The sequence below is a fragment of the Diaporthe citri genome (assembly GCF_014595645.1).
Source record: "Diaporthe citri strain NFHF-8-4 chromosome Unknown scaffold_11, whole genome shotgun sequence".
In the NCBI taxonomy this organism is placed as follows: domain Eukaryota; kingdom Fungi; phylum Ascomycota; class Sordariomycetes; order Diaporthales; family Diaporthaceae; genus Diaporthe; species Diaporthe citri.
In genome coordinates this window covers 1,333,733-1,351,909 of record NW_025064856.1, presented here as the reverse complement: position 1 = coordinate 1,351,909, position 18,177 = coordinate 1,333,733, and the positions used below count along the sequence as shown (strand labels likewise).

At 54.5% G+C, this 18,177-nt stretch overlaps 6 protein-coding genes across 6 annotated transcripts; 4 read left to right on the top strand and 2 right to left on the bottom strand.

Annotated features, from left to right (window-relative positions):
* Positions 1–908: 908 nt before the first annotated feature.
* Positions 909–2,435, bottom strand: INS49_004186 (uncharacterized protein; the record flags this gene model as incomplete). Its single annotated transcript, XM_043164976.1, has 3 exons — positions 909–1,154; positions 1,227–2,110; positions 2,186–2,435. The coding sequence occupies 3 exons, from the start codon at positions 2,433–2,435 to the stop codon at positions 909–911; spliced, it is 1,380 nt and encodes a 459-aa protein (XP_043018626.1).
* Positions 2,436–7,279: 4,844 nt separating this feature from the next.
* On the bottom strand, positions 7,280–9,004 carry INS49_004185 (uncharacterized protein; the record flags this gene model as incomplete). The annotated part of the gene is made up of 2 exons (XM_043164975.1): positions 7,280–8,770; positions 8,870–9,004. The coding sequence occupies 2 exons, from the start codon at positions 9,002–9,004 to the stop codon at positions 7,280–7,282; spliced, it is 1,626 nt and encodes a 541-aa protein (XP_043018625.1).
* A 1,371-nt stretch (positions 9,005–10,375) lies between these two features.
* Positions 10,376–11,311, top strand: INS49_004184 (uncharacterized protein; the record flags this gene model as incomplete). Its single annotated transcript, XM_043164974.1, has 1 exon — positions 10,376–11,311. The coding sequence occupies one exon, from the start codon at positions 10,376–10,378 to the stop codon at positions 11,309–11,311; it is 936 nt and encodes a 311-aa protein (XP_043018624.1).
* Positions 11,312–13,679: 2,368 nt separating this feature from the next.
* INS49_004183 (uncharacterized protein) lies at positions 13,680–14,977 on the top strand (the record flags this gene model as incomplete). Its single annotated transcript, XM_043164973.1, has 3 exons — positions 13,680–14,602; positions 14,662–14,737; positions 14,801–14,977. The coding sequence occupies 3 exons, from the start codon at positions 13,680–13,682 to the stop codon at positions 14,975–14,977; spliced, it is 1,176 nt and encodes a 391-aa protein (XP_043018623.1).
* Positions 14,978–15,536: 559 nt separating this feature from the next.
* Positions 15,537–17,496, top strand: INS49_004182 (uncharacterized protein; the record flags this gene model as incomplete). Its single annotated transcript, XM_043164972.1, has 5 exons — positions 15,537–15,620; positions 15,692–15,922; positions 15,983–16,094; positions 16,159–17,211; positions 17,306–17,496. 5 exons carry the CDS (start codon positions 15,537–15,539, stop codon positions 17,494–17,496), a joined length of 1,671 nt encoding a protein of 556 aa, XP_043018622.1.
* A 65-nt stretch (positions 17,497–17,561) lies between these two features.
* INS49_004181 (uncharacterized protein) lies at positions 17,562–17,826 on the top strand (the record flags this gene model as incomplete). The annotated part of the gene is made up of 2 exons (XM_043164971.1): positions 17,562–17,613; positions 17,693–17,826. The coding sequence occupies 2 exons, from the start codon at positions 17,562–17,564 to the stop codon at positions 17,824–17,826; spliced, it is 186 nt and encodes a 61-aa protein (XP_043018621.1).
* Between the last annotated feature and the right edge of the window lie 351 nt (positions 17,827–18,177).

Genomic DNA, 18,177 nt, shown 5'->3' with positions numbered 1-18,177 from the left:
AGTGTCGGGTCCGTGGAGTTACATGTATGATGTCTTTTGAAATCCTACTTGACTAGCAGCAGCTCGTATCAAGCTGGGGCTGTACGGGTGACGTCGTTGCCATACCCACCCATCCAACCTCGAATCATCACCAGGGTACGGCATTGCTTAATGCGTTCAAGCAATTTAGGAATTATTCAACATCACCGGATTGTTAGCAAACTCCCGAAGACTTTGTTGCAAGTGCGTAAGTCAAAGGAATTCAGATGGCAATCAAAACGTTGCATGTGTGAACACTGGTCCATGGAGTGGGTTCAAGAACAAGATTAATGGCGTGACTCAGCAAAGCTCATCATCGAGATGATTACTGCGAATATTAGATAATATGTGAGACTCGTGCTTTTGGCGAGAGGGCAGTCTTCGTTCCGAACCAGCTGTTCTGTTTCAATTTTCTGACGAGCTCAACGTATATGTATAGAGAAATCTAATTAGAGTATGTAAAAGAGACATCTGCCTGCTTCGCGGTGCCTGAATACGTCGAGAGACTTGTCAAGTTTGTCCCGATGTATCTTGGAGACGCCGAGGTAAATAAAATAAATGTCCTGACCTTGTGCGTGGAACTCCGAGTCTGTCTGGTATCATGTTCAACCTCGAAGCCATATTGACTGAAAAGAGTACCAAGTCATTACAGCTACATGAGTAACTCCCTTCCATAATCTCTCACGACGGTCACAGTTATATTTCCAATTGAAGGACACAAGTAGAAGCCAGCAACCTGGAGAAGGAGTTACAAGTGGTGAATCAAGTAGAAGGAAGCACTGAAGGGGTTGAAAAATTGATGTCCTACCAAACACGACATACTTTTTCCTTCACAGGAGAATTGTTGTTACCTTTCTACCAATCCTACGATCATTTGCCAGCCGTGTGATTTACAACTCGTCGTGTTGGGGTATTTTGGCCTGAATGTCCTGCACCTCGTATGGGTAGAACATGTTACCATCGCCGCCCCACTGGGCTGGCAGATCTCTTCGTTTCTCCCAGATCGCCGCTGAGGCTGTTTCAGACCGGAGGCTCTCGGAGACGGCGTCCACCTCGTCCATGACTCGCATGAGATTCCGCCCCATCAGATCCTTGATCTCTTCGTCCGACCAGTCGCGGATCAGCATTTCAGTGACCTATATTGTTCCTGGTCAGGGATATCTTTCCTCGAAAAATGTCATGCTGCTGGTCCAAAGTACTCCACTTACCAAGTTCGGATACTTGCTGGCATCCTCGAGCCCCTTGACGGAAGCAAACATGCCGTCAAAGTCGGAGCCTATCCCGACGTGCTTCCTGCCCACAATACCAGCAACATGCTCAATATGATCCGCGAGCCTCGAGACATTGGCAGCCTCGACCGTGGGGCCCACGAACGCAGGGAAGAACACACACTGCACGACCCCGGGGTTCTTGCCCTGCCCGGAGCCAATCAGGCTCAGCACGTCATCAGGCACATTCCGCGGGTGGTCGTGCAGGGCCCGTGAGACGGAGTGCGTCCAGACCACGGGCGCCTTGGACAGCCCGATGGCCTGCCTCGCGGTCTCGTCGCTCGAGTGCGACAGGTCGACCAGCAGGCCCAGGCGGTTCAGCTCGGCGATGAGCTCCCTCCCCAGGTCCGAGAGCCCGTTTCCCTCGTGTCCCGACCGGCCCATGGGCTTGCCGAACCCGGAGGAGCTGGCGAACGCGCTGTGGCACATGTGCGTGAGGCTGACGTAGCGGACGTCCAGCTGCGCGAACAGCCTGACTGTCGACAGGGAGTTCCCGAGGAAGTGGGTGCCCTCCATGCCGAGCAGGCTGGCGACCTTGCCTGACTCGAAGGCGGAGCGGATGTCCTGCGATGAGCGGGCGTGCTGGAAGTGGTCTGGGTGCGAGGCTATCATCTGGTTGATAAGGTCGAGGACCTCCAGGGCGTCGCGGAGGCCGTCGTTGGGATAGTTGTAATCGGCGCCGACATCGATGCCCAGGAAGTCCGGGCATGGCGCCCAGACGGTCCAGAAGGCTGCGCCGAGGTGGCCCTTTCGCAGGCGGGGAATGTCGATGTGGCCCGGCGTATAAGTCGCAAGGTCGAGGAGGATGGAGAGTGGATAACGGTCTGGCATTGATTTGGAGTTAGCCATCTGTGAGTTGATCCGCTTAGTGTCGTGAAGGGACCTGTGAATGTTCTCACCAAGGGACCGGATGATCTGAGGGAGATCAATGTGCGTGTCGATAAGGGGACTCTCCCTCATCAGCGTTTCCGCACGCTTATACAGCGGTGAGTTCGTCCAGTAAGAGTCGTCCTCTCCATCCTGCGGCTCAGAGTTTAAAATGGGCTGTTGCTCCTCTACACGGGGGCTCGCAGCAGCGTAGCCAATGAATCTCGTGGTGAAGACGCTGACGGCTGCGACTGCAAGGACAACAGTTCTTCGGAGAGCCATGACAAGATTTTCATGAGAACAATTCCGGTTATCTAGAAAAGCTGTAGTATCGAATGTGTTCCCACAGTTCGATGAGTTGGGAAGGAGTTGGGAGTGTAAGGGACCAGTTGACTGCCCGCATCTTGTGGAGGTCCGTTCCGACGCTCACTCCGAGATCGCCGGCACCACCGTCTCCGCATCTTATCTTCAAGCCGGCGCACACGTGTAATGTCGCTCAACCTTTTTGATGTGGGACAGAAAGTAACGCACTGTCAGATTGACAACCGTTTTTTCTTTCTCTGCCATGCTCAGAAAAGCCGCCGGGGATACTGTATTTTGCATTCGTTAATATTGAGACCACTTCATATGTACCTAGATGCCTGCTATCGTAGGTAACTACTGAGGATTCTTTCCAATGGACTGCCGCCTGGCCGGGAAAAACTCATTTGGAAGCCATACTTAGTATGCGATACGAATACAGATGAATATCTAGTCAGGTACTCAGTAGCAAGGTTTGTTGCACTTAGGCATGTTCTTTACACTAAAGAAAATTGAATAACAAAATCATACAGCCGTGCATTACCGTTATAGCAATACTTCCAGGTTGTCATGATGCAAGCGCATTAGAAAGAAAAGTATGTCACCATTTGGCAGGCCGCAGCGGAAACAATCTTGATGGGATTGGACGGAGGAGGGAAATTCAAAAGAGTGACACAATTCTATGCAGCCGACACAGGCTGGTCTATTTCTCTATAAATATCCTCTAGCTGAAGTACAGCTCTATCAGCAATCAATGTATCTCGCACAAGGCGAGAGTCAACTTAAGAGACACCACGACAACCCCATTATCCAACATAGGCTGAGCTTAGGTCACGCTCCCGTTCTTTTGTTATGCTTATGAATATCCGCCTGCGTCCCGCTGGGAACTCTTTGCTCGACCAACAGCAGACACTCTGTGATCCTGTTACGCCGCGAGATACGATCCTCTTCGTCCCGATTCTGGACGGTAAACCCCACGCTGTCGTGATGATATGTATTCGTTCGAACCTGCGGCAAATCTTCTCCCTGCTGGCTGACAGATGCGATGGGCTGCTTGCGATGGCTCCAGTCAGGATCATGTTGGCTGTCATTGGGTAATTAACCTCGCTATCCATGAAAGTCGAGCTTATAACCTCCGCGATATGGTGTAATTATATGAGTGGGGCGTTGGAACAGGGGCGTATTTTAAACTCGGTGCAGGCTGGATGATGGGAAGAAGGAACAAGGACGAGACTTGCCTCTCGACAGAGCCATCTTGTGCTCGTCTTGACCAGGTCATGGGATCCGACATCCCGGAAAGTCGAAGAAAGCAGTCCAGCGAGACGACAAGATGAGGAAGAACTGATGTATTTGACGACCACCAAGTGATGGACGGTGGGGAGTATCAAATTGAACCCGAGAGCCTTGCGCCTAGCACACAAAATGTTATCGACAAGAAAGTTCATGATTGCTACACGTAGTATTTATATAACCCACACTGGCTCCCAATGGGACGATCTTCCAGCCTCAACCGCGCATACTCCATACTCTACCAACATGATAAACCACCCGGAACAGGGTGCATAGCATCAGACGCCCGACCAACGTGCCTGTGTGTGAATGGCACCTCAATCCGCGACGGCTTTCCACACCCGCTCTCCAATTTTGACACGGTGAGCCGGTGTGGCCGCCACTGCCCAAGCACCAGGAAATGACGTGCAGCATGTAGCCAAGTATCTATAGGGAAATGTAATTATAGCCTCAAGTCCACGCATCAGCATTACCTTCGTGGTTGCACACGGAATAGCATCCTTTTCTTCCCCCATCGGCCCGGGGAGAAAGGTGCGTATGCACATGTGACAACACAGCCAGGCGGGCTGGCCTCATTGTGCGGACCAGCAGCCGCGAGACAGATGTAGGGGGCATGGTCCAGCTCGCAGGAGGGGTGTGCGACCAAGATTCTGCACCTGCGGGAGCCGAATCAGGGAGTCGTCGACCTGCAAACGACCTCACCAGCGAGGCACGACTGGACCGGGAGACCAGGGGCATGCTTCCCCGGTTTGGGTTGCTGTAGCGATTTGCGCATGCACACCCGGGTCTGTCTTATATCTCGCCCAGTCCACCAAACAGGCGAGTGGGGATTGTCGCACAGAAAGTGAGAGGGTGTGGAGAGGGAGAGGGAACGACTGGAAGGCAAGGCAGGGAGGGGTCGGCTCGTCCGTCGAAGATTCTGGAGCCCGCCATCCGCGTAGGCCGCAGGTGCTGCGGTTCGTCCAGAGGGCCCTGTCGCACGCAATCTCGTGGCGCCCACATGCACGGCAGATGCTACCTACCTGTGGCTGGCTCACCGAGGACGAATTGGGGGGAAGCTGCTGCTGCGCCGTCGAGACACACAGAACGAGATAAGCCCTGTTTACCGGTGACGCAGATCTCTCTTGCGTTTCTCCGCGACCGTCTTCCAGGACCTGACGGCCTGCCCGATCCGCCCATTCATTTCCTTGTCCAACGTGGCACTCATGGATCTAGGGGGGGCCCTGTCGGTGGGTGGTCTAATCCGGGGAAGCAAGATCATGCAGCACGCGCCGCCCTGCATCTGTTGATGGTTCGTCCAGGGCGGCGTACCCAGTCGATGAGACAAATAGCCTGCCCGTCTTGCGCATGCCGGGCAGGCAGCCAGGCAGGTACCCTTTAGCAGGTTTCCAAAACTCCCGTTCCATCACAGCGGCGCATCGGGCCCGGCCGCACATCAGCATGAGCAGCAGCACAGGGGCCGGGACCAGTTGGCGCAGTTGGCGCGCAGCTTCACCCCATGGCCGCGGAATTATCCTGTCCAATGCCTCTCACCCCGGGGCACTTTTGTGCCCCTGACACAATCATTGCCTGCATGCAAGCGGCTCCCAGACAGCAGGGAAGGCTTGGCCCACACAGAACAGACTTCATCAGCGCGCGAAAGCCACGTGCTCACCGCCGCAAGTCCGCTGATGTTGCCCCCCGGGGCCATAGCCGGCTCCCCAGCCGCGGCAGGAGCGCTTCCAACATATTCCGTCAGGACTATAAGAGTTAGCGAAGGGTTGCATTTAATCTGCGTCATACGGGGACAGCGGCTCGGGCGTGGCCGTCCGGAAAGTGCGCCTCAACATCCCGGGGCCTGTACGTCGAGACGTGGTTGAATGTGGTGGAACATCAAAATGTATGCAGAGTTTCAGCCCAGCTCGATGAACAATTGACAGCCAGTCATGATCGCCTGGGCTACAAGCTGAGTTCGTTCAGGCTTTTCCAGCATACTGTCATGGACTCAAATGACATCAAGACATAGTAACAAAGGCGCAACAATCAGGACGAATCGGAGGGGAGGGAAAAACAGTGCTCCAATTTGCGCTATCTTGATGCGGCCGGTTCCACAGAGAGGAACGTCAAGTTGCAGGAATAAGGCCCATCAAGCCCCCAGGCCACACGCACAATGCGTGGTCCTGACCACCACACATAGCAGTCGAGTCAGCCAGCCCGCTTGATGCCGAAAGCCCATACATCCCTGCCATTCCTTCCGTCGCAACCCTTGTCCCCTCTCCATTGCTTTTTGTGTTATTTTTATGTGGTGATTCTTGAGGTTGGCGAGTGCGGCACCCGTTCGCCCAACAAGTCGATGCTTTCGGCCATAAGCACCTAGACCGGAGTGAGCATGGGCCATGCAAGGTGGAATGAGATTGCCAAGTCGTCTTTGCACATCGATTGTCTGGACGGGAGGTTGAGTTGCCGCAGAGAGTGAGGTTTTAGTGTCATGCTCGAGGTTGGTGCGCGATGGCACCATGAGCTCCAAAGTTGCCGTGTCGTGAAGATAAAGTGTGTGCCCCCGCGGAGTATGTGCTTGTTCAGCAAGCGTAGAGGGCTTGTGTTGTGTCGACAAATCGCAGTGATCCGCCACGGTCAATGGCGCAACCGAAAATCTGCATCGGCTGCAGAGATTCAGTCGCAGGGCCAGGCAGTAGGCCGTCTTGTCCTGGCACCCAGTCCGAACACTCGGGTGCCACTTCCATCGTTCGCTATCATCGCATCCCCCGCCCCGTCATGAGTTCGTTCCGTTATAGTCATGAAATCACGTCGGTACAGCGCCTCACGCTGCACTACCTCCGCATTCCACATGCATGCTTTCGCACCGCAAACATGCTTCTGTGGGTACAGAATATGGTTTCGAGGCCACGCCTCCAATGGCACACCGTGACGAAAGAACCCAGCCCCATTTTGCATTTGTCCTTGGCCATGCAAGCCTGTCCGTGAATGGAAATCCATCCAACTCCATAACCGGTTCCATCCGTCTCACCGCGGTGGTACTCCGGACACCGTTATATATGATGCCTCCTTTTCGCAAAACGCCAAATTCGCCGTCGGAAAGAAGCGTGAAGAAGCATATTAATCAGAGATCTAGGACCAACCCCTTCATTTTGTGGGACCCATTGCTATTACCACGAAGCATAGACACCGCGGCCTGCCCCCGTGTCCTTTCTTGCAACACAAAATGCTGTCCAAATATCAAGTATGGCCGAGATGACGGCCACGATGAGGACGGCCCCCAACGTTCCAATGAATGCTGGTATCATGAGAAAAACGTCGTTAGTGCCACCGCCGAGGGGTGAGGAGGATTTTTGTTTGAGGTGACAGCGGAGAGTGAGAAATTAGCAGGGCAGAAGGGTCCCTTCAAAGCGCGATCCGGTCTAGGATATCATCTGACTGTAAAAACCAAAGAGCAGAAAGTCGAAGAGAAGATAATTCAAAAATTCCAAAGAGGAACCGTGACAGAAATGAAACAAAACAACAACCGCATCCATCAGACCGACGGACATGGAGAGGAATTATGCCTGTGGTGCAGGTGCCGGAGGACCTTGACCACGACCGCCGCGCTGGCCGCCGTAACCCTGGAATCCCCGGCCCTGGCCTTGGTAGCCGCCCCGACCGCGACCGCCTGAGCCGCCTCCCCTGGAGCCTCCCTGGCGGTTGCCTTGGTACTGACGGTGTTGCCCATTCTGGCGGTAGTCATTTTGGCCCAGTGCCTGCTGGGGCTGGGACTGAGGCTGGGGCTGAGTTTGAGACTGGTAGGATGAGGACTGTGCCTGTTGAGGCTGCTGCTGCTGCTGCTGCTGCTGTTGTTGCTGCTGCTGGGCCGGCTTCATTGGGCGAGGGATGGATTCGGGATTGTCGTACACGTAGAGGCTCTTGTCGATGGTCGATGGGATGGGCTGGATGTCAATTCCCAAGTCCTGCTCGATGTTGTAGAGGTTGAAACGGTCCTCCCAGTTGATAAGGTTGATAGCTAGACCAAGATGACCGTATCGGCCGGAACGTCCGATGCGGTGGAGGTAGGTTTCGGCATTCTTTGGGAAATCGAAGTTGATGACAACGTTGACGGCCTGGATGTCAATTCCACGGGTAAGCAAGTCGGAGCACACGAGATTGCGGCAGACACCGTTGCGGAAGTCGTGAAACACTCGGTTTCGGGCGGCCTGGGGCATTTTGGCGTGGCTGTAAAAGCACGAGTAGCCGAGCTCGGTGATCTTCTTGGCAAGAAGCTCGACACGGTTGGTGGAGTTGCAGAAGATGATGGACTGGTTGATCTGCAGTTTGGAGAAGAGCGTGTTCAGGCAGTGCACCTTCTGCTTCTCCTCTATAAAAGCGTAGTACTGCGTGATGCCGCGTAGCGTGAGCTCGTCCATAAGGTTGATCTCGTAAGGGGTGTTCATGTGCTTGTCGGAAAAGTCTTTGACGGAGATTGGGAAGGTCGCGGAGAAGAGCATGAGCTGACGGTCCTTGGGATGACGTCCAAGGATCTCCTCGATAGACTGAAGGAACTCGACCGAGAGCAGCTTATCTGCTTCGTCCATAACGAGCATGGGGCATTCGCTCAGGTCGGCAACGTTCTGTCTTGCAAGATCTGCTACTCGGCCGGGGGTGCCGACGAGGACGTGGACGGGCTCGCTGAGACGGAGGATGTCATCTCGCAGGCCGGTGCCACCGGTTGTGACCATGACGTTGATGTTGAGGTGCTTGCCCAGAGTCTTGCACACATGTGATGTCTGCAGGGCAAGCTCTCGTGTGGGGACGAGGATGAGGCATTGGATACGGGAGACTTGAGGTTTGACCCTCTGGAGACATGGGATGATGAAGGCGGCGGTCTTTCCTGTTCCGTTCTTTGCTCGGGCTAATATGTCGCGGCCTTGCAGGGCGACGGGGATGCTCTCTTCTTGGATCGGCGAGGGCTTGTCAAAACCTGCTTCGAATATGCCCATCATCAGATCGCGCGAAAGCTTGAAGTCCTCGAATTCGAAACCCTTGGTGTTGGTCACATCCTGCGGGGCAGAGATAGGTTGTTAGCTGCAGGCTCAGTGCAAGGCACGCGCGAACGCATGGGACAGGGTGACGGCTGTAGATGGAGTAGATGGACACACCTCTGTCTGCTGTCGGTTGTCCTTCGCTGGGAGGTTCAGCTTCTGCTTCCAGTCCTCTGAAGGGGCTCCATCCTGGACGTTGCTTGCGCGCAGCTTTTCGGTCAATTGGTCGGCGACATTTGTTTGTTCGGACATCTTGGCTAAGGACCAAGACTGGAGATTTTATGCGCAGGAGACAGGGTAGGTGTGGTGTTGGCGTATTCACAGGTTGGAGTCACAGTGGACTGGCTCGTTTGTCGACGAGGGAAGGGAAGAATCAATGGGGGTGGCTGGCGGGGAAGGTTGCGCCACGTCGCCTCACGAAGGTCGGGGTGGGAAGAAAATGTGGGACAGCAGAAGCTGGCGGTCGTGTGGGTGATGCTCAGGAGTTGTGCAGACGGCCAAGGTGGAGTGAGCCGTGTCTCTGGTCGAGGTCGCTGTCGTCGTCGTCGAGGAGTGGGAGAGAAAGGGCCGAGTCGCGAGTGGGAGAGAGCTCTGTTTGGGAGAGGGGGAAAAGTGGTATGGACAATTGTGCGCGTGCAGGAAGGATGCAGGTTCAGTTCAGCTCAATAGGCTGGGAGAGGTCTCTGATGGCAATGTTGATTGTGTTATGGAGGCGGTCGTGTTGTTTTCGTCCCTTTTCAGGCTTGGGTGGGAGGAAGAATTGTGCAGTGGTGGTGTGGTGTTGGTGGTGACGGGAGGACGGAGTGCAGTCGAGACGTTCGACGCTTGACGAGCAGACCGATTTTGCCAGGCCTGGCCCCTAGCGGCTCAACGCCAGCTGCAGCCTGCAGCAGAAGAAGCAACAGCAAGAAGCCGCGGGCCAAGATGCTGAGACAGGGGTTCCTTGGACCGTTTCGGCTGTCCATTGGCTGGAGGGGCCAGCGGGTGAGGTACGTACCCTGCGACCAACTGGACCTGCGGGGTGGATTACGGTGACCGTCTACGGCCTACTGTGGTACAGTTTACCAGCTGACCAGTAACGGTCACGGTAACGTCCTTAACCCCTCACCTCCTGCCACTTGCGGCATACAGATACCTAGGTACTTGGCCAGATTCAATGTTTTTTTTCCAGTTCTCTGCATTCTCTTCTGCAGGCTATCCGCACCTACCGTACTGTCGACTCATTTGTCTCTCGCAGGGATCGAAGGTCTGCATCTCCACCAGCAGAAACATGTCAACGCCATGCCTACCACGGACTCTCAAAAGCTTGAGCACAAGCCCAGGGCCCAAGGGACGATCGGAAGACGCGGGGCAGGCCCAAGGTTCAGCCAATGACGAACCTTGATGCCGTCCACCTGGAACCTGGTGTGGGATCGGTCGGCTCTGGGCCGCTAGTAGACGACTGCAGTATCTCCGACGTCGTCTGATGCTCTTAGGCGAGGACTTGCAGATTACTTGCGCAGAGCTGCGCATGTTTGCGCAAGTTATTGACATCTCCACCATCACACTCTCGCCTTCAAATATCAGGGTGTAGACAGCAGCCACGATGCTTTCTGCTCGGCTGCTTCCTCCCTCAAGCCCACCATGCTCTTGAAAAAGCCTGCTATCGCGCTGTGTTCCAGCGGCAGCCTCTCGTCGGCTCTGTCTCTCCCCACAGCTGCATCCATAACGTCATCGACTGGTCCTTCCTCACCATCGACATCGACAGCAATACAATCCACGCCCCATTTCCAACCACCACGCAGGAAAAGACTATCGATACCGAGCCAATGGCGCTCATCACGGTCGTACGCCACCGTCCGAGACGAACCCCGCCGCGACGATGATGACCCGGCATCTCCGACTTGGCCAAAGTGCAAGAACCCGACCCCCTACGAGATCTTCGACCAGGCCAAGTCCACCCCCTACAGCAAGAAGACCTTCTACCAGCTGGTGAAGCTCTACCACCCAGACCGCCACGCATTCACCTCCAACCTCAACGGGGCCATCACCCAGAAGGCAAAGCTGGAGCGCTACCGCCTCGTCGTCGCCGCCAACGACATCCTCTCGGACCCGACCAAGCGCCGCGCCTATGACCTCTACGGCGCGGGCTGGGGCGGCACTTCCAATATGTCCAATACGGCCTACCGCGAGGCCGACCGCGCCTGGCGCGCGCAGACCGGCACTGCCGCCCACAACGCCACCTGGGAGGACTGGGAGCGCTGGCACTGGGAGAACAATAGCCGCCGGGATGGCGCGGCTGGCAAATCGGAGCCGCGTTATATGAGCCACGGGATGTTTGTCATGACCATCTGTGTCTTCGTGTTGCTTGGTGGCTGGGGCCAGGCCACGAGGGCTGGGTCCCATGGCATGTACCTCGTTGAGATGCAGGAGAAGAAGGATAACCACATCAGCGAGGAGATGTGGAGGCGGAGGAAGGAGAAGGCCATGCTTACCAGGGAGGACCGGGTTGAGAACTTCCTGAGGTCAAGGGAGGGTTGGGACACTGTGGTCAATGATTCGCATTTGCCCAAGGATTGAGATCATGCATTAGTTGAATGAAAACAAAGCGTTTCTTCATCATGATTGAATCTGCTTGCGTCTTTGTGATATTTGGTGACAATGTCTGCCCAAGTTGACCCTGGCAAAGGCTAGTGTTTGCTATGGTAGGAAGATTGTCATGACAAATGTGTTTGTACCACAAGTCCCAATGACTACAGCTATTTGAGAGTTGTCATGTATGGCTGGGGAGCAAGACACAAAGGCTTGAGGATTAGTATAAGTCAATGACCTTAGTCTTTTTCCTGCTGAGGTGAGAAAAATTTGCAACAAGATTTCATAAGCAGCAAAACTACAACTCAGAAGACAACGAGAACCATGCATAGCATCTTGGCCCAATGCAGTGCTTCAGAGATTTCCTCTTATACTTGTCAGTGAGCATAATCTTACCTTGGCTGTGGGATGTATTGACCTACCGCTGGGCCTGACCCTCACAAGCATCACCATAAAGTAGTTACCTAGGTAGGTACCTATCCAGTAGGTAGCATCAGGTACTAGGTGGGTTACTCATAGGCGCAGATCTATCGTGACTTCCAGGAGTACCATCACTTTCCGGCCAGCACTGCTGACAAGCAGCCAATCTTGCTCAAGAAAGAGTAGAAAGGATCCTCCTTGGAACCTCTCCGCCAACTCGCCCGGACGACATCAACATTTCAATCACCAACACCATCGCAGCCTCAGACAGACGAAAACCAACCACAATGATTCAGAAGATACTTCTGAAGAATGATCGCCGGTACGAAGCTCTCAGTTTTCGAAAGCCCTTCACAACCCTCCAGAACACCAAAGAGGGGAGGCAAGAAGAATGGACGGTAAAGACCCATTGCACATGAGGAGCCAACATTGTGCTCAGGATCAAGGCTGCCTTGGCCATGCGGTCATGAGATGGCGAGAGCCTCACTTCCAGGTACCCAGGACGACTCAATGGAGAGCTTCTCTGCTGGGCGTTGAAATTCCCTGGATTCTTGAAGCTTCATCCCTAAAAGGACACGGAGGCACAAGATTGGTACGCCAGCTGTGGTCTGATATGATGGAGAGCTTCGCTGGCAGCGTGAGTTTGGCACCATTTCGGCCGGCTTGGAATTTGGGGAGAGCCATATTCATCCCAACAATGCCTGCCGACGACTTGAAAAGCCTGGCTGTCCTCCAAAACTGGCAGCCTTTGACTGCCAGCTTTTGACAGGTCCCCTTGTGACTGTCAGCTGAAGTCTGCTGGGAAAGCCTACACTTCCCCAGTACCTGTCAGAATTGCCGCCGAAGCTGGCAATTATCAAGTTGACAAAAGGCATCAGTCCGACAACCTCGATTCCCAGTGTGGTTCTGGGATCTCTTCTGTTATTGCCACTCTTACGCCTCGAGAGTGTCCAGCGATCCTCAGACCTACTTGTTCTTCCTGACAGTCAAACGGGGCAAGACTCCTGGTCTTATTACCCCGCGATCACAAATTTCACGTTCGGGCAGCAGGAACCTTAGACCCAGCTTGCCTTGAGAAAACTTCCAGGCACCCCGCCCTTCTTGATGGTTTGCGTCCGACCAACTCTGCTCGACCGTGGCCATTCTGGAAGCTTCGTTCTTTACAACCACAGGATACCTTTCACAACTGCTTGAGTCGATTGATTTCTCAACCATGAAGCTCTTCATGGAGTCCCATCGTTGTCACTAACCAATTCATCTTCAATACAAGCGACATCTCGGTGAGCTGTCCCAGCTACTGTTTGCCATCGGCAACAGCTTGGATATCCTACCCACGCGTTTCAAGTGGGAGAAACACCCCACGTACAGCATCGGCATACTTCCCTGTTTCTTCACTACATTCTTATCCATTTGAGGGTCTGACAAGGGTCCTTCAGTCACTGTGGATACTGGACATCCCCGTGGACAACCAGTCGAGTGGTCACCGTTGCAGACTCAACAGCATACCATACCTGGGGACTCAAGCCTTCGACAGAAGAGAACCATTTGGAAAGCCGTGGATACTTTCACCAAATCAAGTAAGTGTTTGTTCGTCCTTGCTTTACCCTTCCCCGCACTATAATTGATGACTGACGGTGATGTTCTCTTACAACCAGCTAGCCAGTGTGACAAACGGGTTAGGCGGCACCAACCACGGACCCCATTTTGGTTTCATTCCATCGGTCAAACAATTCAGGTAGAATATTGGTGTCCAAGCCTTCTGGATACGTCACTCTAGACTGACCATTTAGTACAGATCGCGGGGAGCTTCCAAATCCACTCTGAATTGTCCAATATCCCATTACACTTGATCCATCCAGTCTTCAGGCTACAGTTGCAGCTTGGCGACCATCAAACACATCTGTTCCCTTCCAATCACTCATTCCATACGTTCATCATGCCGCCTCCGGCCATCGCTAAGCTTGAGGCCGGACACAAAGCCCAAAAGAAAGGTGGCGCGCCGGGCTCTACTCATGCTCTCACCAAGGTTCAAAACCGTGTTCAGAAGTCGAAGTCGAAGCCGAATCAGCGCATCGAGTTCTCTAGGTTCCCCGCTGAGATCCAGCATATGATCTGGAGCGAGGCCATGCAGAAGCCAGCCTGCCATACTTTCAAGTTTGCAAGGTCTAAACAGCCCCCACATCACCCCAATACTTGGATTACACACACATATGACCTCTGGGCTCTTCCAAGCAGCTATGACCCTTCGGCATACCGCTGGTGGAAGTCCATGCTATGGAACTGCAACTACAAGCAGCCAAAGCCTGAGAAGCTAAAGCTTGAGGGGCTTGACCTCGCAAAATACAAGCTTGAGAAGGCAAACTTGAATGATATCCGCAGGCCAAGGAAGTCAAAGGAGGCGTTTTCGAAACTCGCCAATGCCAGCTTCCAAACTGGATTCCGAAGGTCCATGGTTGATTTACAGCCAATCCTCACTCATACTGCCACTTCAAACCGGAAAGGTGCGGCCATTGACGTTGCCACAGACCTGGTCATCCTTGAGTTTGAGCGGGGAGGGACAGCGGATGCGTCGTCCTGGTTCGAGCACGTCGACGGGCGGATGGAAATGATGGACATTCGTCGCAAGACGAGGCACTTGAAGCGTGTGGCGGTTCACTACAAGAAATCCCACCCTGGATGCGGACGCCGCTCGCCTTTCCAATGCTGGTGCCCTGCTGGATCACCGCTGAATTTGGATTGCGCGAGTTACAAGTTCTGCCCCATGGAGCAGGCCTGCTTCTTGGATTGCTTTCCCAACATCGAGGAGTTCTACTACGTGGTGGAGGTGACGAAGAAGAAAGAAGTCGCCTGGTGCGACGAGTACAGAGGCCAGTAATCTTGCCCCCGGCTGACTGAATCTCACTGACGGTTCGATGTAGATCATGCACGCCGACAAGGCTACAAACTCAAGAAGTCCGACAACCCGGAGGCCGCCAAGTTCGAGCTCTCACACTCGTATGACTTGAAGAAGGAGTTTCTCCAGCTTTGTCCGAAGTACTACATCAAATTTCTGCCCAGAAACTGCGGACTGATCCAGCCCTCCCTCTCGAGGCCATGGGCGATCCGCGCGATTGTCTCATCAAGGTCATGGACATCTACAAGGGCAAGAAAGGCGACGAGACTTTCGAGAATTCGTTGGAGCAGCGGAACAAGGTGAAGTTTGGGGTTATGGTCAGTTACAACCTCCCGAAGTGAGGCCAGTCTCGTAGGTGGTTTGCAGCGTTCGTCTGCATCTGACTCAACATCGATCTTTGCTGATTGGGCGTTTGGGATTGTCCCTCACGGGTCCCGAGTTCTCGGATGGGCCGGGGATGAGGGTTGAAGTTTTGGACCTCCTCAAATGCGTAATGGAACTGGGTGGCATTTGAGATCGGAATATGGATGGTTTGCTCTTCTATGTCTTTATGAAACGGAGAGGGACATTGGCTTTTTTTGCTGGACCGGGCCAGAGAATAGCCTGCACTCTGAGAGGCACAACACAGAAGGAAGCGTGCCGACTTTCTCATCACTTCATTAGACGAATTTCATGACAATTGCTTCTATTACCTGATCGTATCCAGCTGGTTGGATGTTCGGGGTGTCATATGTGGACTAAAGTGGAGTCCTAGCTCTGCAGTGGTCCGGCGCATTCCGGTTCCGATCTCGCCAAGCCCGGTCGTTCGCCGGAGACGTCGGCAGCCCAGTCAACGTCCTTGCCTCACCCCCTTCATGCGGCGGCTGCCACATCTTGGCACCCACAGTGCTGGATTAGATCATGGCTGGCTCATTCAACCGCTTTGCAACAGACGTGGCTGGTCTGCTTGACATCGCCGCCGATGCACTGACAGCCACGAAGCTGGTATTTCCCTCACCCCGTCTCGTTTCGTTGCATGACCACGAGCTCAATGAGTCTGTTCTCACACCTCGCAGGCGCTTTGGAACTCACGGGAGAAAACATTAAGGTCTTGGATCGCAGTGCCTACCGGAATCCTCGTGATCCTCGTGGCGTGCTTCGGCGTCGACACCCTCTTCAAGCATGTCTCGATCTCGTTCCCTGCCTCGGTGGCTTGCATGCTGCTGCTCTTCGCCGGCCTGTGGTTGAGTGAGCTGGTCATTGGGCCTAGTCGAACACGGCGAGCTGTGGCCGTTATAGATGTTCCTGTGAGTCTCACGTGGTGCGTTTCGCTTGCACTAGAGACCAATGACTGATATGGTGGACAGGCTGGTTGGTCTCTGCGTTGGATTAGCATCCTTTTTACGCCGACCTTCGTCACGCTGCCTCTCAGCCCACCCATCAGCGCAGCAGAGGTTGGGAAGATCATTGCTGTGTTTGGTAGGTAAAAAACGAGCACATGGATTTATTTCACAGTTCTCTAATCACAACATACTTCACGCAGCCGTCGGCTTCGTCGTCATGTTCATCGGCACGGCCTACATGACCCGAGGCCTGCAACTTATCACAGGCTCCCACAAGAAGGCCCAGGCTACAAGAGCCGAGGAGCTTGGGCCCCAAGAAGACGAGATTGACCTGACCAGGACGCCTCCTCCCCAGGAGACACCTCCACTGTCCACGGACGTCTCGGCGCAAACGTCAGCCGTCGCCCTCGACGACCTCACTCCACCTGGCCAATCCCACGAACCATCCCACATCCAGCCCATTGCTGAGCATGGCCCAACCAGCACAACACCAGACCTCCCAGAGGCCCCTGCGAGCCCACCACCACTTCCGCCACAAGCCCCGCCGGCGCCTCCACGGGCCCGCCTCTGGGCTGCCATCATCCAGAGGCACCTCGATACAGTCACCTACCTCGTTTTCCTGCTATTCGTCGGCCTGCCCATCTACTACGCCAACGGGTACGCCATGCCCCTGCAACTCACCTTCACAATCCTAATGTACTTCGTCGCGCTGTCCCTCCCACCAAACTGGAAACAAGTCCTCCACCCAGTCATCGTGTCAGCCCTCATAACCGTCCTCGGCATCTGGGTCTTCGGCCTTATCCACAACCAGCCCCTCAAGCCAGTCCTAGAACAATACACCACAGGCAACAAGTACCTCCAGCTCTGGCAGCACGCCACCGCCACCACAGGCCACCTCCCAGGCGCAGGCGACATCCTCTCCACCGTCCTGGACGCCTCCATCGTCAGCCTGGCCCTGCCCATGTACCAGTACCGCCGCGAGCTGGTCGAGCACTTCGCCGCCATAATCGTGCCCAACGTCGTCCTCAGCATCGGCAGCCTGTACGCGTACCCGACGGTCTGCCTCGCGGTGGGGATCTCGGCCACCCGGAGCCTGGCGTTCGCGAGCAGGAGTTTGACGCTGGCGCTCGCGATCCCTGCCACGGCGAACCTGGGCGGTGACGAGAGGACCGTTGCTGCTGTGGCTATCATGAGTGGGGTCGTGGGCGCGCTTGTTGGGGGGAGGGTGTTGACTTGGCTCAAGATCCCTGAGGGTGAGTGGCTGTTGTGCCTTTCTCGCTCTTTTTCCGTCGGTGCTTTTAGCGTGCAAATATGCAAAAGCTAACTTGGTGTCTCTGCTCTTAACAGATGACTACGTCACCCGCGGCGTGACGCTGGGCGCTAACTCCTCCGCTGTGGCGACAGCCCTGCTGCTCCGAACGGATCCCAGAGCTGCTGCGCTGTCCAGCCTTTCGATGAGCCTGTTTGGGACGATCACTGTGCTGTTCACTTCCATACCGCCCATTGCGAACGCTGTCAGGTCGCTTGTTGGGCTTTGAACTCCTCTAGCTGGATCTGTCATTAAATGATCTTACTCACGACGTTGAGGTTGTTGTACACAGTCATGTCCTTAAGACCACTCATGGTCGACGACAAGACGTCTGATCCGTACCCGAGTAAGACAGTGTGAGATCAGCCATCACGATGACTGTCCGCGGAGTGTGAGTCATCGCTCGAAGAAAGACTGTCACTCAGTTGGCAAGCAGCTAGAGCTGGGGGCATACAAATACTGCGCCCGGGGTGCCCCGAAGATCAAGTTCGTGGTGGACGTGGTGGACTGCGCCCGTCTGAATGCCGGGGCCCTGAGCAGCTTCATGCACTACATTTGAGATGATTGCGTCGGACAATTAATTATTGAAATACTGACTTACTGCGAACATCAGGGACCTTGGATGATGTGTGGTCACACGGGTGAGCCCGGACAAACTTCCGGGTTCTTGATAGGTGTGGCAACTTGCAAGGAAGCCCATTACGAATCTAGTCCCTGGGGCACCTCTGGAAGGCCTAGATCAAATCACAGGAACTGAGCAAAAAAGAATACAGATCAGAGTACGGATTTTCCAATATGAACACCGTCTGGTTCATGTGGCCAATGTAACCCCTCCAAAACGGGTGGACATCGTCAACGTTCCAAAGCACGGTCGACAACTTTGACAGACGCGTCTTTTGGACCGAGACCT